We start from the raw sequence: 21790 nt of genomic DNA, 5'->3' as shown, positions 1-21790 counted from the left end.
CAGAGATACCAGAGATTGTATATTATAGGAAGATAAGAGGGTCTGTATCTCTTACCATTGGAGAAAGCGTAACGGCTAACTTAATCATGTGCGGCACCTCTCAGCCTATCATGTAACGGCAGTGACGTCAGTCTTCAGTGCCCGCCATTCAAAACTCCTTCCCTGCGCACCGCCACAGCCGGAATGTATTTAGTTACCACAGTACACTATAGGTTCAAATGTACTATAAGTGGTCTCTAAATAAATTTTTTAAATACAGAGATAATATATTAAAGTCACATTTTAGTTCATATTTCATGGTGTCTCAAAATAGCACAGTAGAGTACACTTAGATGCTCTTAAGATTATCTTAAGAAGTACTTAAGAAGAATTTTTAGTAGGCTATATTAAGTACAAAATTAGTGCCGAAAATAGAACACTTTATGTTCAGTCTGACAAGCAACAATCGTAAAGGACTATTATAAATCGCACAGTGTGCCCCTGCCTTAAGATAGTCAAAAGATTTAAGCAGCCATCCATATTCTGACTTGGTGAAAAAAAACAATTTTTTTCTTCAGGGAAATTTCAGCCTTGTGTCTGACGTTTAATTACACTTTTTTAAATAGCAAACTCTGGTAATAATAACATATAAAAAACGTGTAAATGATTATAATGAAATTAAGAGCACGTGATGTTGCTGTTACGTTACTGGTAAGTCATGGAATGACCATTATATTACGAATAGAGTACGTATCTGGAACGTCCTTGGTTTTCTTAAGCGTTGATAGTGGTGCCATGGAAACGCATAATTCCCAGTCCAAGGAACAAAAGGACGTGAGCAGCTCCGAAAATAACGTCACGTGTTGTCATTTCAAGATTCCGGTAAATACAAGGTGACGTGAATGCAGCTTTATATGCGACAAATAGGTCTGTTAAATTAAGACACAATTTTATTACGTGGTAGTGTGTCCCAAAACGTGCATACTATTCTGCTACCCACTCAAAAGTATGTACTTTTTCTTCACAAAAAGAGTACATACTTTCAGGGTGTCGTATAAGTAAACGAATTGGGACGCAGCGCTAGATTTCTAAGCACTTCTGTGATTTTAGACAATGCTGTGTGTGAACAGGACTTTTATTTTGGAGTGATGACATGACGTCATAGAACTGCGCCGAACTCCTGCATCTGCTGTGATTCTGCTGAATAAAGGTTTGTTTTAAGAATTTAAGCTGTTTTAATCGATAGAAACAGTTCAATGAATCATATATTTGTTTTTTTAACAAGCGATGTGAAATGAGTTAATTTACTATTTAATGTATTTATTTATCGAACTCTAATGAAGGATATTTGTGTGAGTAAAGCTCATATCCACTGATGAGAAACAGTAAACCTGCGTCTCATTTCTCTCTATATAAATCATAAATCAGTTTATCATGAACACGAGTTCAGTCTCTGAAGAGTCATGATGGAGAAACTGAACTTTTCAACTGAGTCAATTGAATTGAGTCAATTGAATCCAACACTAGAAATGATTCAGTGAATCACGACACGTGCTGCTCAAACAGTGAACATGAACGAGAACAACAAACACTAACTGATCATGTTTTCATTAGTGTAATCATTTATAATTCATTAAATACCAAGTGTAGATCATAAATGCTTACATATAACGTGTTTATTATAGTGTTAGTTTTCAGTGTTTTTGTCTAAACCATTAACTCTGTTAATTCTCTTCTTAAAGATGCCGTTTATTAAAGAGGAGGAGACTGAAGACATAAAGATGGAGTTTATTAAAGAGGAGACTGAAGACATGAAGATTGAGTTTATTAAAGAGGAAAGTGAAGATATGAAGATAATTATTAAAGATGAGCCTGAAGACATGAAGATTGAAGAAACATTCAGTGTGAAACATGAAGAAACTGAGGAACAAACAGGTTGGTTTTATTCTCACAGCTGAACTCAGTCATTTGATCATTATTAAAATGTTAAGCTCTACAGATATAGAGAATATTTTGTGCAACATTAAACCCAGCGTCTACTTCTGAATAGAGAACAATGGAAAAGTAAAGAGGTTTTTCTGTTCATGCTCAAAAGTGCTGTACTACTATCATTTTAACATACTTGAACATAGTAATTGAACATTAAAGTAATAGTTCACCCAAAAATGAACATTATCCCATGATTAACTCATCCTCAAGCCTCCTTAGGTGTATATGACATTCTTCTTTCAGATGAATACAATTATTGACCTTATTCTGAATAAGACAATATTCTGATTAAGGTGTTTACATGAGTTGCTTTTAGAATATTCCTTTCATGTTCCTGTTTTACATGTTATAGAACATAGATCGATTAATGGCGTCCCCATGGCCCGACGTCCTCTACAGAATTTCACACATCACCGCACAGTTCATCTTCGTTATGGTACTATACACAGTTTTGGGTGTTTCATTTTTAATTTTACGAAAATGGATACAGAGCCCCGCATATGAATGCAAGAAAAAATAAATAAATTGTGTGCATGATTTACTAATTCGTTCACTGATGTGCATGATTTATAAATCGAGGGAACAAATTAGTAAACCATGCGCACAATTTAGTAAATGGAGGGAATGAATTAGTAAATCGTTCGCACGATTTAGCCTACTATTTATTTTCCCTCTCATGTGTGGGGCTCTGTAAATAGATGATGGTGGATACAAATTCTCCAGCAACAGACCTCCTATGCACTTTAATTTGGCAACATTTCATTCATGCCACCGCGACAAACTCGGAGGTACTAGATGAGAGATGAGGTGAGAGGAATTTGATTTGTGGCTTCTTGCTTGAAGCTTGCTCTCTGGTTTGCCATCAAACAGTTGACCACTGCTGTCTGTATTATGTGTCCTTTAGCAAAGTGCAGCGAAAACTCCCACATGACGTTAATAGTGTGATTAATATATGTTTATAATGCACTCCAAAAATGCGACTAACGTAGGAATACTCCACCTGTCTTTATTCGATTTGTGTTTACTTCGAGTATGTCTTTAATTGGATTAAGGTTATCAAAAATAGCTGTTTACATGGTAATTTCTTAATACGATTAAGTATTGTCTTAATCGTGTTAATATCGTAATATTGCTGTCCATTTGACCAGTTGATTCCTTGGGTCATGCCAAGAACACAAATATCAAATTTGCCATAGTCAGCTGAACTTCCTGTCCGCCATATTATTTTTCTTTAAAAACCTACTTTTTGAACTCCTCATAGACCGTTGCTCTGATTTTAGCCAAAATCGAACCGTATCATCTTCAGACCATGCCGACAAAAAGTTATGGATTTCAAGTCGATGCGTCAAATCGTTTTCATATACCGGAGCAACGAATTTGAGGCATGATGCAAAACCCACTCTTGAAGCTGTATCTCTGCAGTGCTTTGACATTAGACACCAAACTTTGCGGTTGTCATTGTCAACTCACTCTGACCATACCGCATGAATTTGGTCACAGCGCCACCTATTGGTGGAAAGTGATAAACCAGTAAATCTTTATTATTGACTGTATATGTGATTTTTCAGCTCTTTTGCCTAAAATGATCCTAATAGGTCTTTAATTGCTCACCGTTGCAGTTGGTCTGATGCTCACGGTCGTGTTGGCTGGCTTGTTGTGCTGCTTTTGTGCTTGGCCCCGTAATTGCTGCTTGCAGCTATATTTATTATTAATATCTTTATTATTTTAAAAAAAGCAACATTTTGAACAAAAAGTTGAGAAAATCAATCTTTTTTTTATTTTTTATATAAAGACCATGTCTGGATCAGATTCATAGATCACATCCATCAACCCCCCCAAAGCCTGCATTTTCTACTTTTGATTCCTTATATATTATCTTACACCTCTTCATGATATTTCAATATTTCATTCAGTAACATTAAAATGCTTTGATTTTAGTGTTGATTAATGATTGATGAATGTGTTAGTTTGCATGTCATTGATTAAAGCTTTTATCGCTTGTTTCTGCTACTTTGTCTGTGTTTTGATCTGGAGGTTTTATACTGTTTTAGATGAGCAACCCTACCGTATTCCAGTGAAAACAGACTGATGGAAAATTCTGTCAATAATGGGAAAGTGTGATGTCATAAATGACAGAAAATCTCAAAATGTATCTTAAAATAAGAAATTAAGGGTGTACTTGCACTAGGCGATCGAAAATGGGTCGAGCACTTTTGACCCCCTAAGTCTGATTCGTTTGGCTTGTGTGATTGCTCAGTACTGTTCCCTGGACCGCTTGAAGTGGCACGGTTGGATTAGGATTAGGCTTAGTGAAAAATACAGAAGAGATACAGAATGTACAGTCGTGGGTCCATTTGGACCAGGTTTGAAAACCACTGGTGTATTGAGTATAAGATCTTTAGACGGGATGGCCAACTCGGGTCCTGGAGGGACACTATTCTGAAGAGCTTAGCTCCATCCCTGATCAAACACACATGCAAAATTTAAGCCAACCTCAAAATTTAACCCCAAGTCTCTGCAAGACGGTGGTCCTCCAGGACCAAAGCTGCCCATCCATCCCTGATCCATAGGGTAGGGTATAGATCATGGGTGTCCAACCCTGCTCCTGGAGAGCTTCCATCCTGCAGACTTCAGTTTCAACCCTGCTCCAACACTCCTGTCTGTAATTATCAAGCAACCCTGAACACCCTGATTATCTGGTTCAGGTGTGCTTGATTGGGGTTGGAGCTGAAATCTGTAGATTGTAGCTCTCCAGGAGCAGGGTTGGACACCCCTGGTATAGATCATACATGTCGTTGGTTTTGATGCTTTTAATGTCTAAATTGTTTTATGTCTGTTTTTGCCCTAGACCTAATGGCACTAGAGGTCGACCGATATATCGGTCGGCCGATATATCGGGCTGATATTTGTCTTTTTTTAATATATCGGCATCGGCCGATATCCGTGTTTAGTAGCGCCGATTTAAAGCCAGGCACGTCCGCGGGCAGCCCTGTGTTATTTTCCACAGCGCATCACCGCATAACTGACGTGCTGTGAGGATAATAAAAGATTAGGCTATCAGCTCCTCTTTGAAAATGTTTTAAACATTTTAAAACAAGCTGTTTAAAACAAAATACTATTCTTCTCATTTGTTTCACTATATGCACGGGCCACAAGATAAATAATGGAATAAATTAAGACAGTTATGTACCGTTATCAGCATATCATGTTGAAATTCGTCTGAGAGAAAATGCTCCATTAATACAGCGTCAGGCAGCTCCGTCACTTTTACTTTCACTTTGAATACTGACCGAGATTAAGCTTTTACCGGCATAACTCAGTTGCGCAAAGTTTGCACGTTGTTTCTTGTGTGATATCCATTGCTCCCCTTCTTGGTTGAGGTTGAAACTTTCGGCTCGCGGGAGGGCCGCGCGGATTTGCGCTACTCCACTGCGCAGAAGTATGACATTTGTTCGGAAGCATGGTTTGATGCAGACAATAGCTGGGTTTCTATCCAACTTTGCATTAATGAAAATTCAGCTCAAGAATATGCGCATCTGCGTGTGTTTCCATCCAGTGGCGTAACTTTGTTTTAAAAAGTGGGTGGGACAGGAATGTGTATGTGGGGGGGGGGTATTGTAATTGTATTATTACAATAATAATAATATGATATTAAAATAATATGATAGTTTCTTCCTTACATCTTCTATAATACAATATGTCTCGAGAGTATGTATATTAGTTAATAAATACGTGGATCCGCTGTTGAAAATTGTCCTGATGGACTGGAGGCAATATCTTCGTTTAGCATGCAAGAGATTCTGGGTTCGAATCCAAACATGTATGATTTTTTTTCCTCTCATTAAAACCAAAGATGTTCGTCAGTGATTGTATATCAAGAGCAGGGACACGTTTATTTGTATTTTGTTTTGTGATTCAACGTAACGAATAGAGAGTCTCTGCAACAGTTAAGCGATAGATTGAAGCGCTCGTCCATGTGAACACTGCGCAGTGTGCACGAGCGCCAAGAAAACACTGTTGCGCCTCTGATAACAGCGACAACGAGCACTCAACATGATTTCAAAAACAACATATCCCAGCGCCAGATCGCCTATTATTAATACAAATTGATAATCAACTAGAGGTGTTTCTTTTGTATTAGATATCCGCGAGATGTTTCAAAAAGTGGTGGGGACAATATCGACCCTTTCAAAAAGTGGTGGGGACATGTCCCACCCGTCCCACCCGCAAATTACGCCTATGTTTCCATCAACTGTGTAATAAAAATGGACATCAGACTAATAAAGTGATGTGTTCTGACCAAGGACTATATGTTGCACAGTTATTATCCTCATTAAACCTCTGACCGTCAAGAATGTCAGAAATCACTAAGAGTTTAACACTGTTCATGCATACAAGGCTGTGCAACATGACGTTTTTAATTGATTTTTATTTATAAAGTTGTATTTATTTTATTTAAATGTATATTTAAGTTTACATTTATGTTCCAACAAACTTGAAAAATTCTGCTTGATAAATGCTCTAAAAATTATGTAAATGATTGACAGATTTTGTTTATATTAGGCCTACCTGTTTTATATATTTAATACTTGGTCAGTTTATTGATTTGTTTGGTTAACTTTGGATAAATATTTTATTTTAACACAGTGCAGTGCACAAAATTAAGATTCGAGAGATGGTTCAAGTCAGTGTTCAATAAATGATGTTAACCCTCTGGAGTCTGAGGCTGATTTGGGGCTTGGAGAAGTGTTGACATGCCCTGACATTTGTGCTTTTTTCAGTTGTTCATAAACATATAAATGACAAAGGTGTCATTACACTGTATTCAGCACAAACTAGGCTACAATAAAATGTGAGGAACATGTATGTACATGTTTGTATTTTTGAAGGAATAATGTTTATGCGTGGTTATTGAAAAAACAAAAAACTTAAGTCACTGAAATAAGGCCAAAAAAAGTATATTAAATCTATGTTCACAAGACTTTTGGGTATTGGAGGTTGTAGACTAGAGTTTTTGCTTCAGAATTATGTAAAAATTATGCTGCCTACTCCTTCATATAAAACAATATATTGATTTAGTTTTTGTAAGACACTTTTTGTCAAGAAACACAGTATGCGTGGGGGCGTGAATCTGCATGAATAATGGGCCATTTACACCTGAGAAGACAAAGGAATCACATAGTAATGATCTGAAATGACTTGCATATTAATGAGGCCTTTCAGTCAGGTAGGCTGTGAAAAAAAAACCTCTGTAATAATGTCTCAGCTCATCATAAACCGCAATACTGTGAAATATTATTACAATTTAAAATAATGGTATTCTATTATATTCTTTAAAATATAATGTATTTCTGTGGTGCAAAGTGTCTGAACAATTATGTTACCTCTATGGCATTTCATATAGGCTTTTAGCTTAAAAGCATGCACATTTGGAGAAATATTGATGGATTCTCATATATTTATGTCAATTTTCTATACTGAGAAATAATATTTATTGCCATCACTATGAGTGCTGGAAACTGTGTTTTTAATTCATACTTGCACCGGAGGGCGCTCTTTACACCTTTAGTCCACAAATTCATAATATAAAGAAGAAAAGGAACTAGGAACTAATGGCATGTCTTCTAGAGATCGCTAACCATTGCTGTAACATCCAAATAAACACTTTTCAAGACAATAAATACACGATTGAGACGATGAATGCATGTATTGCCTCTGAATTTGCGTCTGAATAGCACTGGCTCCGTGGGCGTGGCCGCATTAGCGGATAATGAGCTGAATCACAGACTTCTGACATGGCTCTCTTTTCATACAGATTACATAAACACAGAATGTTTGTTTTCGATTTGACTTGCACGATTTAAAACCTGACATTTCAACATTTCTTTAGACGTAAGTGTCATTTTTTTTGTCATTAGTATTCATAAGTTACAGTTCATTTTCTGAGAACTATCAGATTGGACTTCGTTCAGAGGGAGACGAGAGATCACGCATCATGTTAGTTTTCTTTATTTTACAAAAAGCACAACATTGTGTTTTTACTCTGAGTGTACACAAATAAAAGAAGACATTCTATAGTTTCAATTTATATATTACTTATGTCTCTATGACAAGAAATGACGGAGTATTTTAAGTCTGTTTTGCTGCAATGTGAAAAAAACCTGCAAAACGCGCCGGCGCGTTTTCAGACCTCAGGGAGTTAAGTTTAGAAATGTTGTGCATCCACTTATTATTAGTGTGACATTTTAGCATGCAAATGAAGGGGAAAGATATCGGCCCTAAAAATCGGCCGCACATATCGGCCATCGGCTGACGCTGACCTCTAAAAATCGGCATCGGCTATAGAAAAACCTATATCGGTCGATCTCTAAATGGCACTGAAAGAGGCGAGTCATGAACTTAATGAAAGGGAAGAAGAGAAAAAAACATTATGATAAAAGTAAAGATTTCTTGACTGGGGAAAGAGCGACACAGGCTAAAAGTTCTTCTTTACGAAAAAGAGCTCAAAAGACAGGAACTAAAAGTGATTTCACCTGCCAACAGTGTGGAAAGTTTTAAACAACATAGATACCTTAAAGGAGCCGTATGTAGGATTGTGGCCTAAACTGGTACTGCAATCACTATAAAAATACTGTAGAGCGGTGTATCCCCTCCCCCTACCCCCTGACTCGAGGTTGCCAGATGAGCTGCAGGATTCAGCAGAAACGTAGGCTGCTTCAATGAGCTTCCAATGGCAAGTGACGAACAGATGTACACAGTAAGTTTTTTTTTCTGTTAATTATGTTTATGCTTCATGAGAGATATTTTGATAAGAAATTATGTATTTAAAAAATGTACTAATTGTCATTAGTTAAATATAATCCTAAAGATTTATGCTCGTATGTGACAGTATAATCGTAAATATTTATGCTCGTACGTGAAAGACAGAACAGTAACTGTTAGTCTAACTTGTAACGTTATTTATCTGTCATTAATGTAAGTACAAGCACAAGCCTATGTCACTATGTGTAACCAATATCAAAGATACAGCTATTCATTTAGCTGATGCTATAAGTGAAAGTGGCCAGCTGTATTTTTTTACTTACCCTGCAGCACACGTCCATAACGCTAAAATATGTGATGTGAAAGATTACATGACATTCTATTATTTTTGGCTGTAGAACTTGCATGAAAAACAAGTAGGCTACAAAACGTTCTAAATAGCCCAAATTTTTATCATCATAGGCTACACTGTGCTTTTCATTAGTGTTATGGACATTAGAAAAAGTTATTTTTCCTTGGAATTGCACCTACTGTAGTGCTTCCAAACCATCACTAACATAATACATAGCCTAAAAGGTAGAGAATGTTTATTTTGAGTTAGCACTTGTACTGAACATTTTTTGAACCTATAAATACAATTACAATAAAAAAAAAATCTGAGAAAAAAAGGATAATAGTAAAACAAAACAAAAATAAACAACAAAATAAAAATTCCTTATTTTTCAATACGAAAAAAAAAAATCGATTTACAAGTACTAAAGTTTTTGTCATAAGTAGGCTAACAAATAACCAAAACATTTGCCACAGCAATTATAACGCGGGACAAATTCAATATCACCAATGGCTATCACAGGGTTGTTTTCAGTTCCATCAGAAAATATTGTTAGAGTAACTAAATTACATTAGCAATGGTCATACAGGTCAACTTGCAGCATGTGTAGCTTAGTCCACGATATACGTGAAGAACAAATGACGAATCATTTTTACTGAGGTAACATTAGGCTACTGTCTCAATTACGCAACACGGATCCCGAAACACTACTGACTTCGTGATTGGTAGATAGGTGGAGGGAGGCGTGTCAGGCCAAAACACAAAATGACAACATCAACATCAGTTGAGGGCTGCAAGTCCACTTTTTAAATGACAATATCCTGGCCGGACTACTTTTGTCAGTGATATAAGTATTTGAAATGAACATGATTTCTTAATGTCTAGTGACACATCAGGGCCATTTTATGATTAATTGAAATAGATTTCTTACATACAGCTCCTTTAACATGAACCCTGTCAATTTCAAAGGACAGGTCCATCCTTTTGACTGAGGTAGCAGAACCAATCATCAATATTTAGGGGCCAAGCACCGAAGGTGCTTAGGCACCTATTGTATCTGTTGCCATTCTTTTTCTTTTCGATTTATTCTTCTTCTTCTTCCGCTCTTGAAGTCTATGGCAGCCCATAGAACCGCCTGCCGGAAAGTTGTGAAATTTGGCACACAATTAGAGGACAGTCTGACCTTTGTCCATAGCAAATTTGGAGTCTCTAACTCAATCCCTCTAGCGCCACCAGCTTTTCAAAGTTGCACTAATGTTTATGCTAATAACTTTTGAACCATAAGGGAACCAAACTGATTCCTTGGGTCAAGCCGATTCGATTGCACCCTATGACGTCATTTTCCGTCATGAAAATTTTTCCGCCATTTAGAATTTACTGAAAAACCTACTTTTTCGAACTCCTCCTAGGCCGTTACTTCGATTTTCACAAAAATTGAACCAGATCATCTTCTGACCATGCTGACAAAAAGTTATGGAATTCAAGTTGATTCCTTAAACCGTTTTCGAAAAAGACGTGAACTAATTGTACGTAGTGCTTGCGAAAATGAACATAAGGCTGTATCTCCGCAACGCTTTATCGTATTCAGACCAAACTTCGTACATGTCATCACAAGCATGACCTGAGACATCATGCAGTGTTTCGGCACAGCGCCACCTACTGATGCAGAGATATGAAAAATGGTCATTTTTGCTTATAATTTCTTATGGGTTTGTCCAAAAATCATAAATTTTACCATTTTGTCCGTCGGCCATTTTGAATTTTGTGCTAAAATGCTGTATTTTACGAACGCATTAACGTATCGTTACGAAACTCGGTATGGGTCTTTGGCACCATGCCCTGACAATACTCAAAAAGTTTCGGCGCAGCACCACCTTGTGGTCAAAAGTTATAACAACATTTACAAAAATGTTAATAACGTTTGACTATATTAACCGATTGTAATTAAACTGGTCTCAGTTGATTCCTTGTGTCAGGCTGAGAACATAGATATAAAATTTGCCATAGTCAGCTGAACTTCCTGTCCGCCGTATTGTTTTTCTTTAAAAACCTACTTTTTTGAACTCCTCCTAGACCGTTGCTCCGATTTTCACCAAAATTGAACCGTATCATCTTCAGACCATGCCGACAAAAAGTTATGGATATTAAGTCGACATGTCAAACCATTTTTGTATCCGCTTGTTAAGTCGTGACGTAAGGAACGCCGTTTCCAGGTCCTAGCCCTCGACTCGTTTCACTAGAAAATGCCATCGACGGCCGTTTATGAGTGCTATTTATTCAAATTAAATATCAATCATTTTAAAAAGTTAAACATTTTAAATACTTACAGTCTACACAACAGTCTCCGTGCTTACAGCGTCACAGTTATTAATATTTTAACGATTTATAAAAGATTAATCATTGTCTGGCCATCTGGAATATCGGTATGGAGATAAAGGTTAAAATTATATATTTTTTTGTAGTATTACGTGTGTATATTAGCACCATTTGTTGTTTTCTTGTGGTATGAGATAGAGCGTTTGGACCCGGAAGCGCTGCCGCGTGACGTCAGACTTAACAACCAAATACCGGAGCAAAAAATTTGAGGCAGGATGCAAAAACAACTCTTGAAGTTGTATCTCCGCAACACTTTATCGTATTCAGACCAAACTTCGTACATGTCATCACAAGCATGACCTGAGGCATCATGCAGTGTTTCGGCGCAGCACCACCTACTGGAGTGGAGATATGAAACATTGCTATTTTTGCTTATAACTTCTGATGGGTTTGACCAAAAATCATAAATTTGGTCTCGTTTGATTCGGGGCATCATGTCGAGTCGAATGATATCCAATTTTCCCATATCGGCCATTTTGGCCGTCAGCCATTTTGAATTTTGTGCTAAAACGCTGTATTTTATGAACAAATTAGCATATCGATACGAAACTCGGTATGGGTCATCAGGATAATGCCCTGAAGGAGCCTGAGAGGTTTCGGACCAGCGCCACCTTGAGGTCAAAAGTTATAACAAAATTTACAAAAATGTTAACTTTTTACTATATTAGCCGATTGTAATGAAACTGGTCTCAGTAGATTCCTTGGGTCATGCTGAGAACAGAGATATGAAAACCTACTTTTTCGAACTCCTCCTAGACCGTTGCTGCGATTTTCACCAAACTCGAACCTTATCATCTTCAGACCATTCCGACAAAAAGTTATGGATTTCAAGTCGATACGTCAAACTGTTTTCATACACCGGAGCTACGAATTTGAGGCATGATGCAAAACCGACTCTTGAAGCTGTATCTCTGCAATGCTTTGACAGATTGACACAAAACTTTGCAAGTGTTATTGTCACCTCACTCAGGCCATACCACATTAATTTTATTGGTCGAAAGTGATGAACCAGTAAATCCTCTTTTTTGGTCATTTTTCAGCTCTTTTGCCTAAAATGATCTTAATAGGTCTTTAATTGCTCACTGTTGCAGTTGGTCTGATGCTCACGGCCGTGCTGGCTGGCTTGTTGTGCCACTTTTGTGCTTGGCCCCGTAATTGCTGCTTGCAGCTATATTTCAGTTTTGTTATTGTTTTTTTTTTAAGACGATTCAAGGACAGCCAATGCTTGATATCCCTAATGCATGCAGTAAGTGAGCCAGGCAGGGATTGCCTATCAGAGCTGGTGGTAAGATAGATTTGAATGTCATCAGCATATCAATGAAATTGAAGTCCATGCATGTGTATGGTGTCACCAAGTGGAGAAATATAAATGATAAACAGAAGTGGACCCAGAACTGAACCTTGAGGAACACCCTGTGAGACTGGAGCAATGGCAGATTTATACCCTTGTATGGTGATATAATATTTTCTGTTGCTGATGTAGGAAATGAGCCAGGAAAGAGATGAACCAGTGATACCAATATCAGAAAGGCGAGAGATTTCATGGCAGACTGTGTCAAATGCAGAGCTTAGATCGAGAAGAATCAGGATGTTTATTAACCCAGAATCCATGGACAGAAGAATGTCATTAACCACACGAAAAAGAGCAGTTTCAGTGCTATGTGAAGAGCAAAATCCTGACTGAAAAGATTCAAAAAGGCCATTAGCGTTTAAGTAAGATCTTAATTGTGAAGCCACAACTTTTTCAAGAACTTTATTTAAGAATGGTAAATTTGAGATTGGCCTGTAATTATTCAAGTTTAGATGGTCAAGGCCTGTATTTTAAGAATGGGGGTCACTGCAGCCAGTTTTAATTCTGCTGGAACAATGGCAGATGCTAAACTACAGTTTATCATATTTGTTATGAAAGGTTCAACCTCAGGAACACACATCTTAAGTAAAACAGTAGGTGTCAGATCAAACCGGCAGGATGTAGAATTAGACTTCACAATTAGATCACTTATGGCAGCAGAAGTAGTGAGAGTAAAAGCAGAGAGAGAGTTTAGAGTCAGCTGACATCTACAGTTCAGTCGATCAGTGTGACAGCAGGACCCCGAAAAATAGCAGGTAGGTCATCCACATCTTATTGAGTGAAAGTAGTCCAGAAACATATCCATATCCTGCGCCAGCGTTCTCAGGTAGGTGTATTTGATTAGGGATGAAACTTTATTCCAGAACCAAAGCTGCCCATCCCTGATCCATAGGATTGGACAGGGTATAGGGCAGGGGTGGCCAAATGTGGCCCGCGGATGAATTTCAAACGGCCCTTGTCTTTTAAAATATATTATATGTGGCCCGCCATGCATAATTTACAAATCATGCAGTTTCACAATGTCAACACACAGTGGCAGTACTAGATTTTACACCGGTGTCGATATTCTTTGAAAACAGCGACAACTTCATTGCAGATAAGGCACACCGGCTTTGCATTCACAAAACTAGGTAGGATGAATGCATAGTTGTCTTTCCATTCTTCTTTGTATGCCCTATTTTCGCTGACAACTTTCCACTTTAGACTCTTTGATAGTGCCATTTTCTCTCACCAGCTAGCTTAACATCACTCTGCACACAACGTAATAGTGTAGGCTACCTCCAACACGCAAACAATTTGAAAATGCAGTTTAGTAGGCTACGTGAGGATGCTAAGGAATAATTCTGAGTGTTAAAGTAGGCTACGTCAAATAATTATTACAATAAGTTAGGATTCATTGTGTAACAAGCAAATTAACATGTTACACATTTATTATTCACAATATGGAAAGAGGAAATAGTTTGTTAGGAGCATGACTCAATCATGCCATTAATGGGCTTATTCAAGTTGTTTTTATCCATTCAGCATTTTCCATGTGTGTTTTAGCAAGGGAGTCTGTGTTGCAACTTGGTGAATTAAGATACTTGCCAGGTTATGCATCACTACTCTGCTTTATTAATTTATCCAGTGTAAAACCCAGACACTGACACACGTGGCTTTTTGTTAATGACTGTTCTACAGGATTTAACACAGAGTAACAGCTCAATACCAGTTACAAGAGACACTGTAACAGTCTGTCATGGGTAATAGTATAAATGTATGTATGTGTATATATAATTAGGGGTATAACGAACAATTCACTTGTTTTCTCGATGCATCGATTACAACATGCATATGCATCGATCTTGAAACATGTTTTTTTGAATCGTTTATTTCGGTCAGTAATCGATGTAAAATGCAAAGAATCAGATTAATCACGAATCTATAGCAATTCAGTGCTTTAAAATATTTAAACATTAAATTACTACATGCGCGGATTGATGGAGACATTGTGCGCCGTCATTTTGCGCCTTCCCTCACAGCTCTCCTTCACAGATGCTCGCGGCTGCACTCTTTGCCGCCTCTCAATGCGCTCTGTCCGTAGCCCACGTTTGAGCTCTCCTCAGGACGGCCACTGCTGTTCACATGAACATATGACAGGTCTCTATTAAGACAGCAATAGTCCTGAGTCAAACTGCTCAAGCCATTGATAAAGCTGCCAAGTCATTGCTCTGTCACTACTATTGAAATAAAACGCTTTTATTGCGTGGAAACGTCAGAAATGGGTCATTGACATTACCTGAGCAGTTTCAAGGCACGCATTTATTGCATGGATGGAGCAAACACATGATGTAAGTGTCTTCATGCATACGCACAGTTCAATGAATGATAAATGAAATTATGAACTTAATGTCGATAAACTGAATGTGCGAAGGAAACTGCTGAAATAACTTCAACGTTAGCAACACTGAAATAAGAGTGCACGGTTTATCAATCAGATGCGTGTTTATAGCAACAGTAGAAACCCAGTGCGTTTTCTTTCAGAATCACCATATGGAAAATGTTCCGTATAAAGAGGGCTTTTCTTACTATTCTGTGAAGAAAAGTTAATTTAGGATTAGTTGGGAAAGTGCTTGATAGTCTCTCCATGTAAGCATTAGTATATTTAATGTACCTGGAACACTTTAATAAGGTTGTGTAGCCATTAACACTATCCTTCACTATAGTTAACATGAACTAAGCCTAACAATACTTTTAAAGCCCTTTTAAAGTTTTGGCTTATGTAAATTTCCACAAATGCCAATTTTTATATGCTATTAAAATAAAGTTATGTATCATCATTATGAACTAACATTAACAATGGACAAAAAGTTTTTTGTTTGTTTGTTTTTGCCCTTACTCTCTGACCTCCTGAAGGCCGCTGTGTAATTTGCACCCTGACTAAGACGCATCGAGGGAAGCATTTCAATAACCCTATGAATGCATATTAAAATGCAGAATCGAATCAAATTAATCTAATCACATCAAATTTTAATGTGAATCGTCTCGTCTCGAATCGTTCTGAATTTGCAAAAATTGTTCTTGAATCGAATCAAACAACTATGAATCGTGAATCAAATTGAATCGTTGTATACCCAAAGATTCACAGCCCTAATAATATATATATATATATATATATATATATATATATATGGAAAAAATTAAGAGACCACTCCAAGTTCAGAAATCAATGTTAAGTGGTCTCTTAATTTTTTCCATAGCTGTATATAATGATCATAGATGTTGTTGGTTTTGATTGATGCTTTAAATGTCTAAATTGTTTTATTTCTGGTTTTGTCCTAGACCTGATGGCACTGAAAGAGGCGAGTCATGAACTTAATGAAAGGAAAGAGGAGAAAGAACATTACGATAAACATCATGATTTCATGATTGGAGAAAGATTGACACAGGCTAAAAAGTCTTCCTTACAAAAAAGAGCTCAAAAGACAAGAACTAAAAGTTATTTCACCTGCCAACAGTGTGGAAAGAGTTTTGACCAACATAGAAACCTTCAAGTCCACTTGAGAGTTCACACTAGAGAGAGCCCCTTCACTTGCCAACAGTGTGGAAAGAGTTTCACATGTGAAGGACACCTTAAAGTCCACATGAGAGTTCACACTGGAGAAAAGCCTTACACCTGCAAACAATGTGGAAAGAGTTTTACTGTAAAAGGAAACCTTAGAGCCCACATGAGAATTCACACTGGAGAAAAGCCTCACACCTGCAAACAATGTGGAAAGAGCTTCAGTCAAAATGTAAGCCTTAAAATTCACATGAGAATTCACACTGGAGAAAAGCCTCACACCTGCAAACAATGTGGAAAGAGTTTCAGTCAAAAAGGAAGCCTTAAAATCCACATGCGAATTCACACTAGAGAAAAGCCTCACACCTGTCAAGAGTGTGGAAAGAGTTTCACTGTAAAAGGAAGTCTTATAAACCACATGAGAACTCACACTAGAGAAAAGCCTTACACCTGTCAAGAGTGTGGACACAGTTTCATTGCAAAAGGAAATCTTATAGTCCACATGAGAATTCACACTGGAGAGAGTTCATTCACCTGTGAACAGTGTGGACAGAGTTTCACACAGAAAGGAAACCTTAAAGTCCACATGAGAACTCACACTGGAGAAAAGCCTTACACCTGCACTCTGTGCGGGAATGGCTTCACACAGGAACAAGGCCTTAGGAAACACATGAATATTCACACTGGAGAGAAGCTATTTACATGTGATCAGTGTGAAAAAAGTTTCAGATTTACAGGTGACCTTAAGTGCCATATGAGGATTCACTCGAAAGAGAACTCTTTTAGAAGTCGTCACTGTGGAAAGAGCAGAGGTGTAAAGAGTACCTGAAAACAATACTTGAGTAAAAGTACATATACCTGACAGCAAAAATGACTCCCATTACAAGTTAAAAGGGACATTCCAATACAACTTGAGTAAAAATCTTGGAGCATCTGTTTTTTGATCTTAATTTTTTTTTCATCTGTATTTTACTCATGTTAAATGTAGGCTCAAAGACTAGTCCTCGACACCTGAGAGAAATGCCAGTAAAAATAAACAATTGATTTGATTCATGAGAAATGTTTATTTTCTAAAATTAAAATAAAACTGAACACCTCAACATTGCAATAAATCAAGGTTGACACAACAGGCACGATTCGTCAACAGAAAATACGTGTCCTCTACCCTCTTGATGGAGGTCAATGCAACTAGGAGTACTTTCTTAAGGGTCTTTCTTAAAGACTCCTCGTCCTCCCTGACCTTGCACAGAAGCTGTATGAGTAGGCTCACTGGGGGAAATGCAAACTTGCATAGACCCCGGGGCTAGCTGTGAGCCAGTGCATCCGTGCCAAGAGTGCCCTTGGTCAGGGAGTAAAACAACTGGCAATGGGCTGTGTCCGGGGGGCAAACAGATCTATCTGAGCAGTCTAAACCACTGCCAAATCAGTTTGACCACCTGGGGATGGAATCTTCATTCTCCTGGAAGTGGAGGCTGCTGTGAGAGCTCGTCGGCTGCACTGTTGAGCGCACCTGGGATGTGAATGGTACAATACGACCTCAGATACTTCTGTCTCCAAAAGAGAAAATCGCGGGCAAGTTGTGACATGCGACGGGAGCATAGACCGTCCGGGTGGTTGATTTATGCAACAGTTGCAGTGCTGTCAGAACGGACCAGTACATTCTTGAGTTAACAGCTCTTTTTGTGAGGTTGTGGGCTGTATTCCTCTCCTTCAGGTCGCCCTATCTCAGGTCCACCTGGCTCGGCTGCGGGCGGCGCACCGCATCCTGCTGTCTGCCGGGTGGAGGCTGCTGCTTTGCAGTCTTAACAGGGGCGGAGGACAGTGCATACAGGTGCCCTCGGTGATGAGCAGGCGGAGTTACTGCAGGGCAGGATGTGCTTAATAGCCTCTGTCTGCTTCTGCACAGTCAAGAGCTTTACCCAGCAGCACTCGACCATGCAGAAGCAGACATCAGCGAATAGGCCGACCTGTGATACGGGGGACTCCAGGAACTGATATTTATCGGTCTCCTTCATGTCTGCCAGTTTCAAAAGTGGCCTTTGCTTGACCAACTAAAAGTGTCATCACCTTGGTCACCTGGAGAGCGAGGTTGGTGGCGGTGCTCAGCTCCCCCAGAAGCTGTTTATCAAGACTATCCTGGGGCATTTCCATGAGCGTCTTGGCTTGATAGACCTGAAGCAGCGCCATGGCATGCAGGGCAGAGGCTGCCTGTCCACAGGTTCTGTAAGCTTTCTCCGTCAGGTTAAATGAGAATTTATAGGCCTGGGATGGGAGACACGGTTCACCCCTCCAGCCGGCGACTGTCGGACACAATTGCATCGCGACAGTGCGCTCAACTACGTACCCCTTAGCCGCCCCGCCATCCAAGGTGGTGAAGGCAGAGGAGGAACCAGACCGGGTTCGGACGCCATAAGGCATCTTCCATGATCTAGTCACCACCTCATGCACCTCCGGAAAGAAAGGTATCAGGGCGGGATGCTGAGGACCAGCGCGAGTCGCCCCGAGAAACCAATCGTCCTGCCAAGAGGTCTCAGGTCATGGTGGAGGGTTCCACTCAAGCCTGACTGTCGGCCCGGGCAGGCATAGCTGTCAGCTCTGGATCAGACTGGGTCCCAGAGGGAGGCAACGTAGCCGAGTCTTCCTCTCCAGAGGACTCTGGCTCACCTTCCTATGCCGTGATCGACATCTGTTCATCAACAGGTGCACCGAAGGAAACAACTGGTCACTCCACAGAGAGACCAGTATGATCCTCCAGCAGCACCACTGGCTGCTGTGTGGGGTTTAGGGGCCCACGGAGAAGTTCTAGGCGGGCAAGCCCTAAAAGTCATCCTCAGGTCACCATGCCTACACACTGCACTTCCTGGTGTGAACTAGAAAAAAACAGCAGAATAGGGCATAGGGGAGGGGGCTCCCGCCCCCTGAGAACCAAGGAACGAGAATCTAGACCTCAACACTGAGATAGTCATATTTGCACAATGCAAATATGAACTATCCACAAAAGCATGCTGAATGCCAAGGCATGTGATGCAGCGATTGTGACAGTCAGCAGGGAACAGGGAATGACTGCATCCAATAATGCACAGACAGAATGACATCTTGAAAAATAAGCAGTGTCCGTCTGTGAAACTATTTTAGAAGGGAAAAGATAGCTCTTTATGTTGTGCTGAAGCACACAGAGGATCAGCTGCGGTGTGACTGAAGTACACACTGATCGCCTACAGTCAACACACACAGAGAGGAACCGGCCCAAATCACAAACCAACCAAAACAAAAACGGCTTGCTGTGAAAACAGCAGATTAGAGCTCTGTAAAGCTCATGGGCGCCATTGTAAAGTGCTTTAACACACTTTACTTGTGTAGTGAATTTTGCTCCATTCACCGGTGACGTAGTGATTTTTGATCATGTGTCACTTAAGGTGTGGTTATGAGTGTATCAGATGACCCCTCCCTCCTTTGTAATATGGGGCACCAGTTAAGAATAATATCTTAACAATTTAAGAACACTCCAAAAGAGCTGTTCAATAATTCCGATTTAAAATGGAGGGAGTCGGTCAACTAGTAGAGTCTTTGATCATCAACATAAGGAAGACACAGTTATAATAAAATCAATGAAATTTATTAACAATAGACATGCAAGAGTAAATACCACAACGATTAATAATGAAATAATGAGTATGCACTTCTAAATGATAAAATAATAATCAAAGCAGAATATTGAATTAAATCAAAGAAACAAATAAATGAAGTGAACACAGAATGGATAAATGCAATGCTGTTGGACAATGTAGGATGGAAGAGAATCGTATGGGAATGCTTCTTATGGAAGCCACCTAATGGCCCTGGTAAAATGGTGATAAATAATTGCTTATTTATCATTCAACAAATAATATCCCTATTATTTGTACAAGCTGACCTCAAGTTACTGTTATCTAAACAGGTTAGAAAAACATATGCTGCGTGTATAAACTAATGCCAAGGTCTCTAGAAAAGAGGTTTGGTAAGTTTATATTTAAGTTCCACACAGTCGGGTGATCAATCCGGTAGCAGAGACGTCTTCCACTGATGATACAGGTTGCGTGCAGTGGGAGGGCACGGAGTTGCGATCCAGTAGTCGTGCCACGCTGGGCTGGAGGATGCTGAACTTCGGTTGCGCCAAGAGGGTCCTTTAGGATGGACTGGGCAGCTGGGTCAGATGAATCTTCACAGGTTCCCTTGCAGGCTGGCTGTGTCGCTGAGGAGCCGTGTGGTACAGTCAATGTCTGCTGATGCAGAGGTTCTTTGCGGAATGGGCTGCGTTGCTGTAGGAGCCATAAGGTTCAGATGAAGTCCCTCAATGCTGGGGCCTTTTTTGCAGCTAGAGAGCAGCTGGAAGCAATGTAAAAGGTTTTGCTTGCGAAAGCTTCACCTTAACCGTCTTGTAGTCTCTTTCCTTGTCAGGTCAGAAACTCAGGATGTGGAGTGTCTGTTAATGTCTCCTTCCCCGTCGAGCTGGAAATGCAGAACAAGGGTGTGTCTTCCCGAGGGACATATTTATCCCTTTCTGATGAGGAGGAGATTGAAATGTGGTGCCTTGCCGGTCCTGGAGTGTGATTGTCCACTGTTATCTGAAGCAGCCCCGGTGTTGCCCACCCTAGTGTGGAACTCATTTGCATAGCATAAAGTACAGTGTTAAAATAGTGTCTTTAACATTTTACCCATGCATTATTTCTTTTCCAAACCTCTTTCAAATTATTTAAGGCATCGTAGGGAACAGATAGACACCAAACACACTATGAAATGGTTAAATTATCATCCATGCATTTGTTTATCTGTGAACAGGTCTGTCCCAAAGACCTGTTGTTTTAACAGTCAGTAACCATTAGCATAAACTGTGCTTTGCATGAAGATGGAGTGGATGTGATGCAGTTTAGATCAAATTAAGGCCTCCAAACATAGGTATGAATGGATTGAGATAGATCTCTGTGGCCTCTCTTTATTTCAGTAACGGCTGCTCTATCCAGGGTGTCCTGAAGGAATTTTTATGGCAGTCCTTGCCTAAACTTTAGGAATGAGTTTGGTGGTTAGAGTCAATGTATCGTCCAATGAGATGTCCTCTCCTTGGTTTTGGTGGGTGCAGAAGGTCCCCCTTTCTGCTCTGGAAGAGGTGTCTGGTAGTTGTCCCAACATCTTATCTGATGTTGCTGAACATTTGTTTATATTCATTCACCAAAGATCCAATCACGGTGTGGCACATCTTCTTACACACCAGCAGTTAGAGAGGGGCCCTGTCGTAAACTGGCCCCTGGAATGCCATCTTGACTGTTGTTCATAACATGCCAGTTCTCTCCATTTTTTTTATGATGGAGTTACCCAGCTAGCAGGGAACGTTCTCAGAACTTTGGCTAACATTCTGTAAAGGTTTTTTAATGTTTTAAAGAAAACATTTGAATGTAATGTTCCAAAAATGTTTTAAGAATGTTTT

The 21790-nt window shown here is 39.3% G+C and overlaps 3 protein-coding genes across 6 annotated transcripts in view; 2 read left to right on the top strand and 1 right to left on the bottom strand.

Moving 5' to 3' along the window:
- The window catches only part of LOC125243964 (NACHT, LRR and PYD domains-containing protein 12-like), a 283026-nt gene that overhangs the window by 75024 nt on the left and 186212 nt on the right, over nucleotides 1-21790 (top strand). The gene's annotated exons all lie outside the window — the stretch shown is intronic.
- The window catches only part of LOC125244015 (gastrula zinc finger protein XlCGF57.1-like), a 131007-nt gene that overhangs the window by 36943 nt on the left and 72274 nt on the right, over nucleotides 1-21790 (bottom strand). The window lies entirely within an intron of this gene.
- On the top strand, nucleotides 1860-18029 carry LOC125244626 (gastrula zinc finger protein XlCGF8.2DB-like). Its single transcript, XM_048154755.1, has 2 exons — nucleotides 1860-1914; nucleotides 16110-18029. Exons 1-2 carry the CDS (start codon nucleotides 1860-1862, stop codon nucleotides 17156-17158), a joined length of 1104 nt encoding a protein of 367 aa, XP_048010712.1. The 3' UTR covers nucleotides 17159-18029.

The sequence above is a fragment of the Megalobrama amblycephala genome, linkage group LG1 (assembly GCF_018812025.1).
Source record: "Megalobrama amblycephala isolate DHTTF-2021 linkage group LG1, ASM1881202v1, whole genome shotgun sequence".
NCBI classification, from domain to species: domain Eukaryota; kingdom Metazoa; phylum Chordata; class Actinopteri; order Cypriniformes; family Xenocyprididae; genus Megalobrama; species Megalobrama amblycephala.
This window is presented reverse-complemented; position numbering and strand designations above follow the sequence as displayed.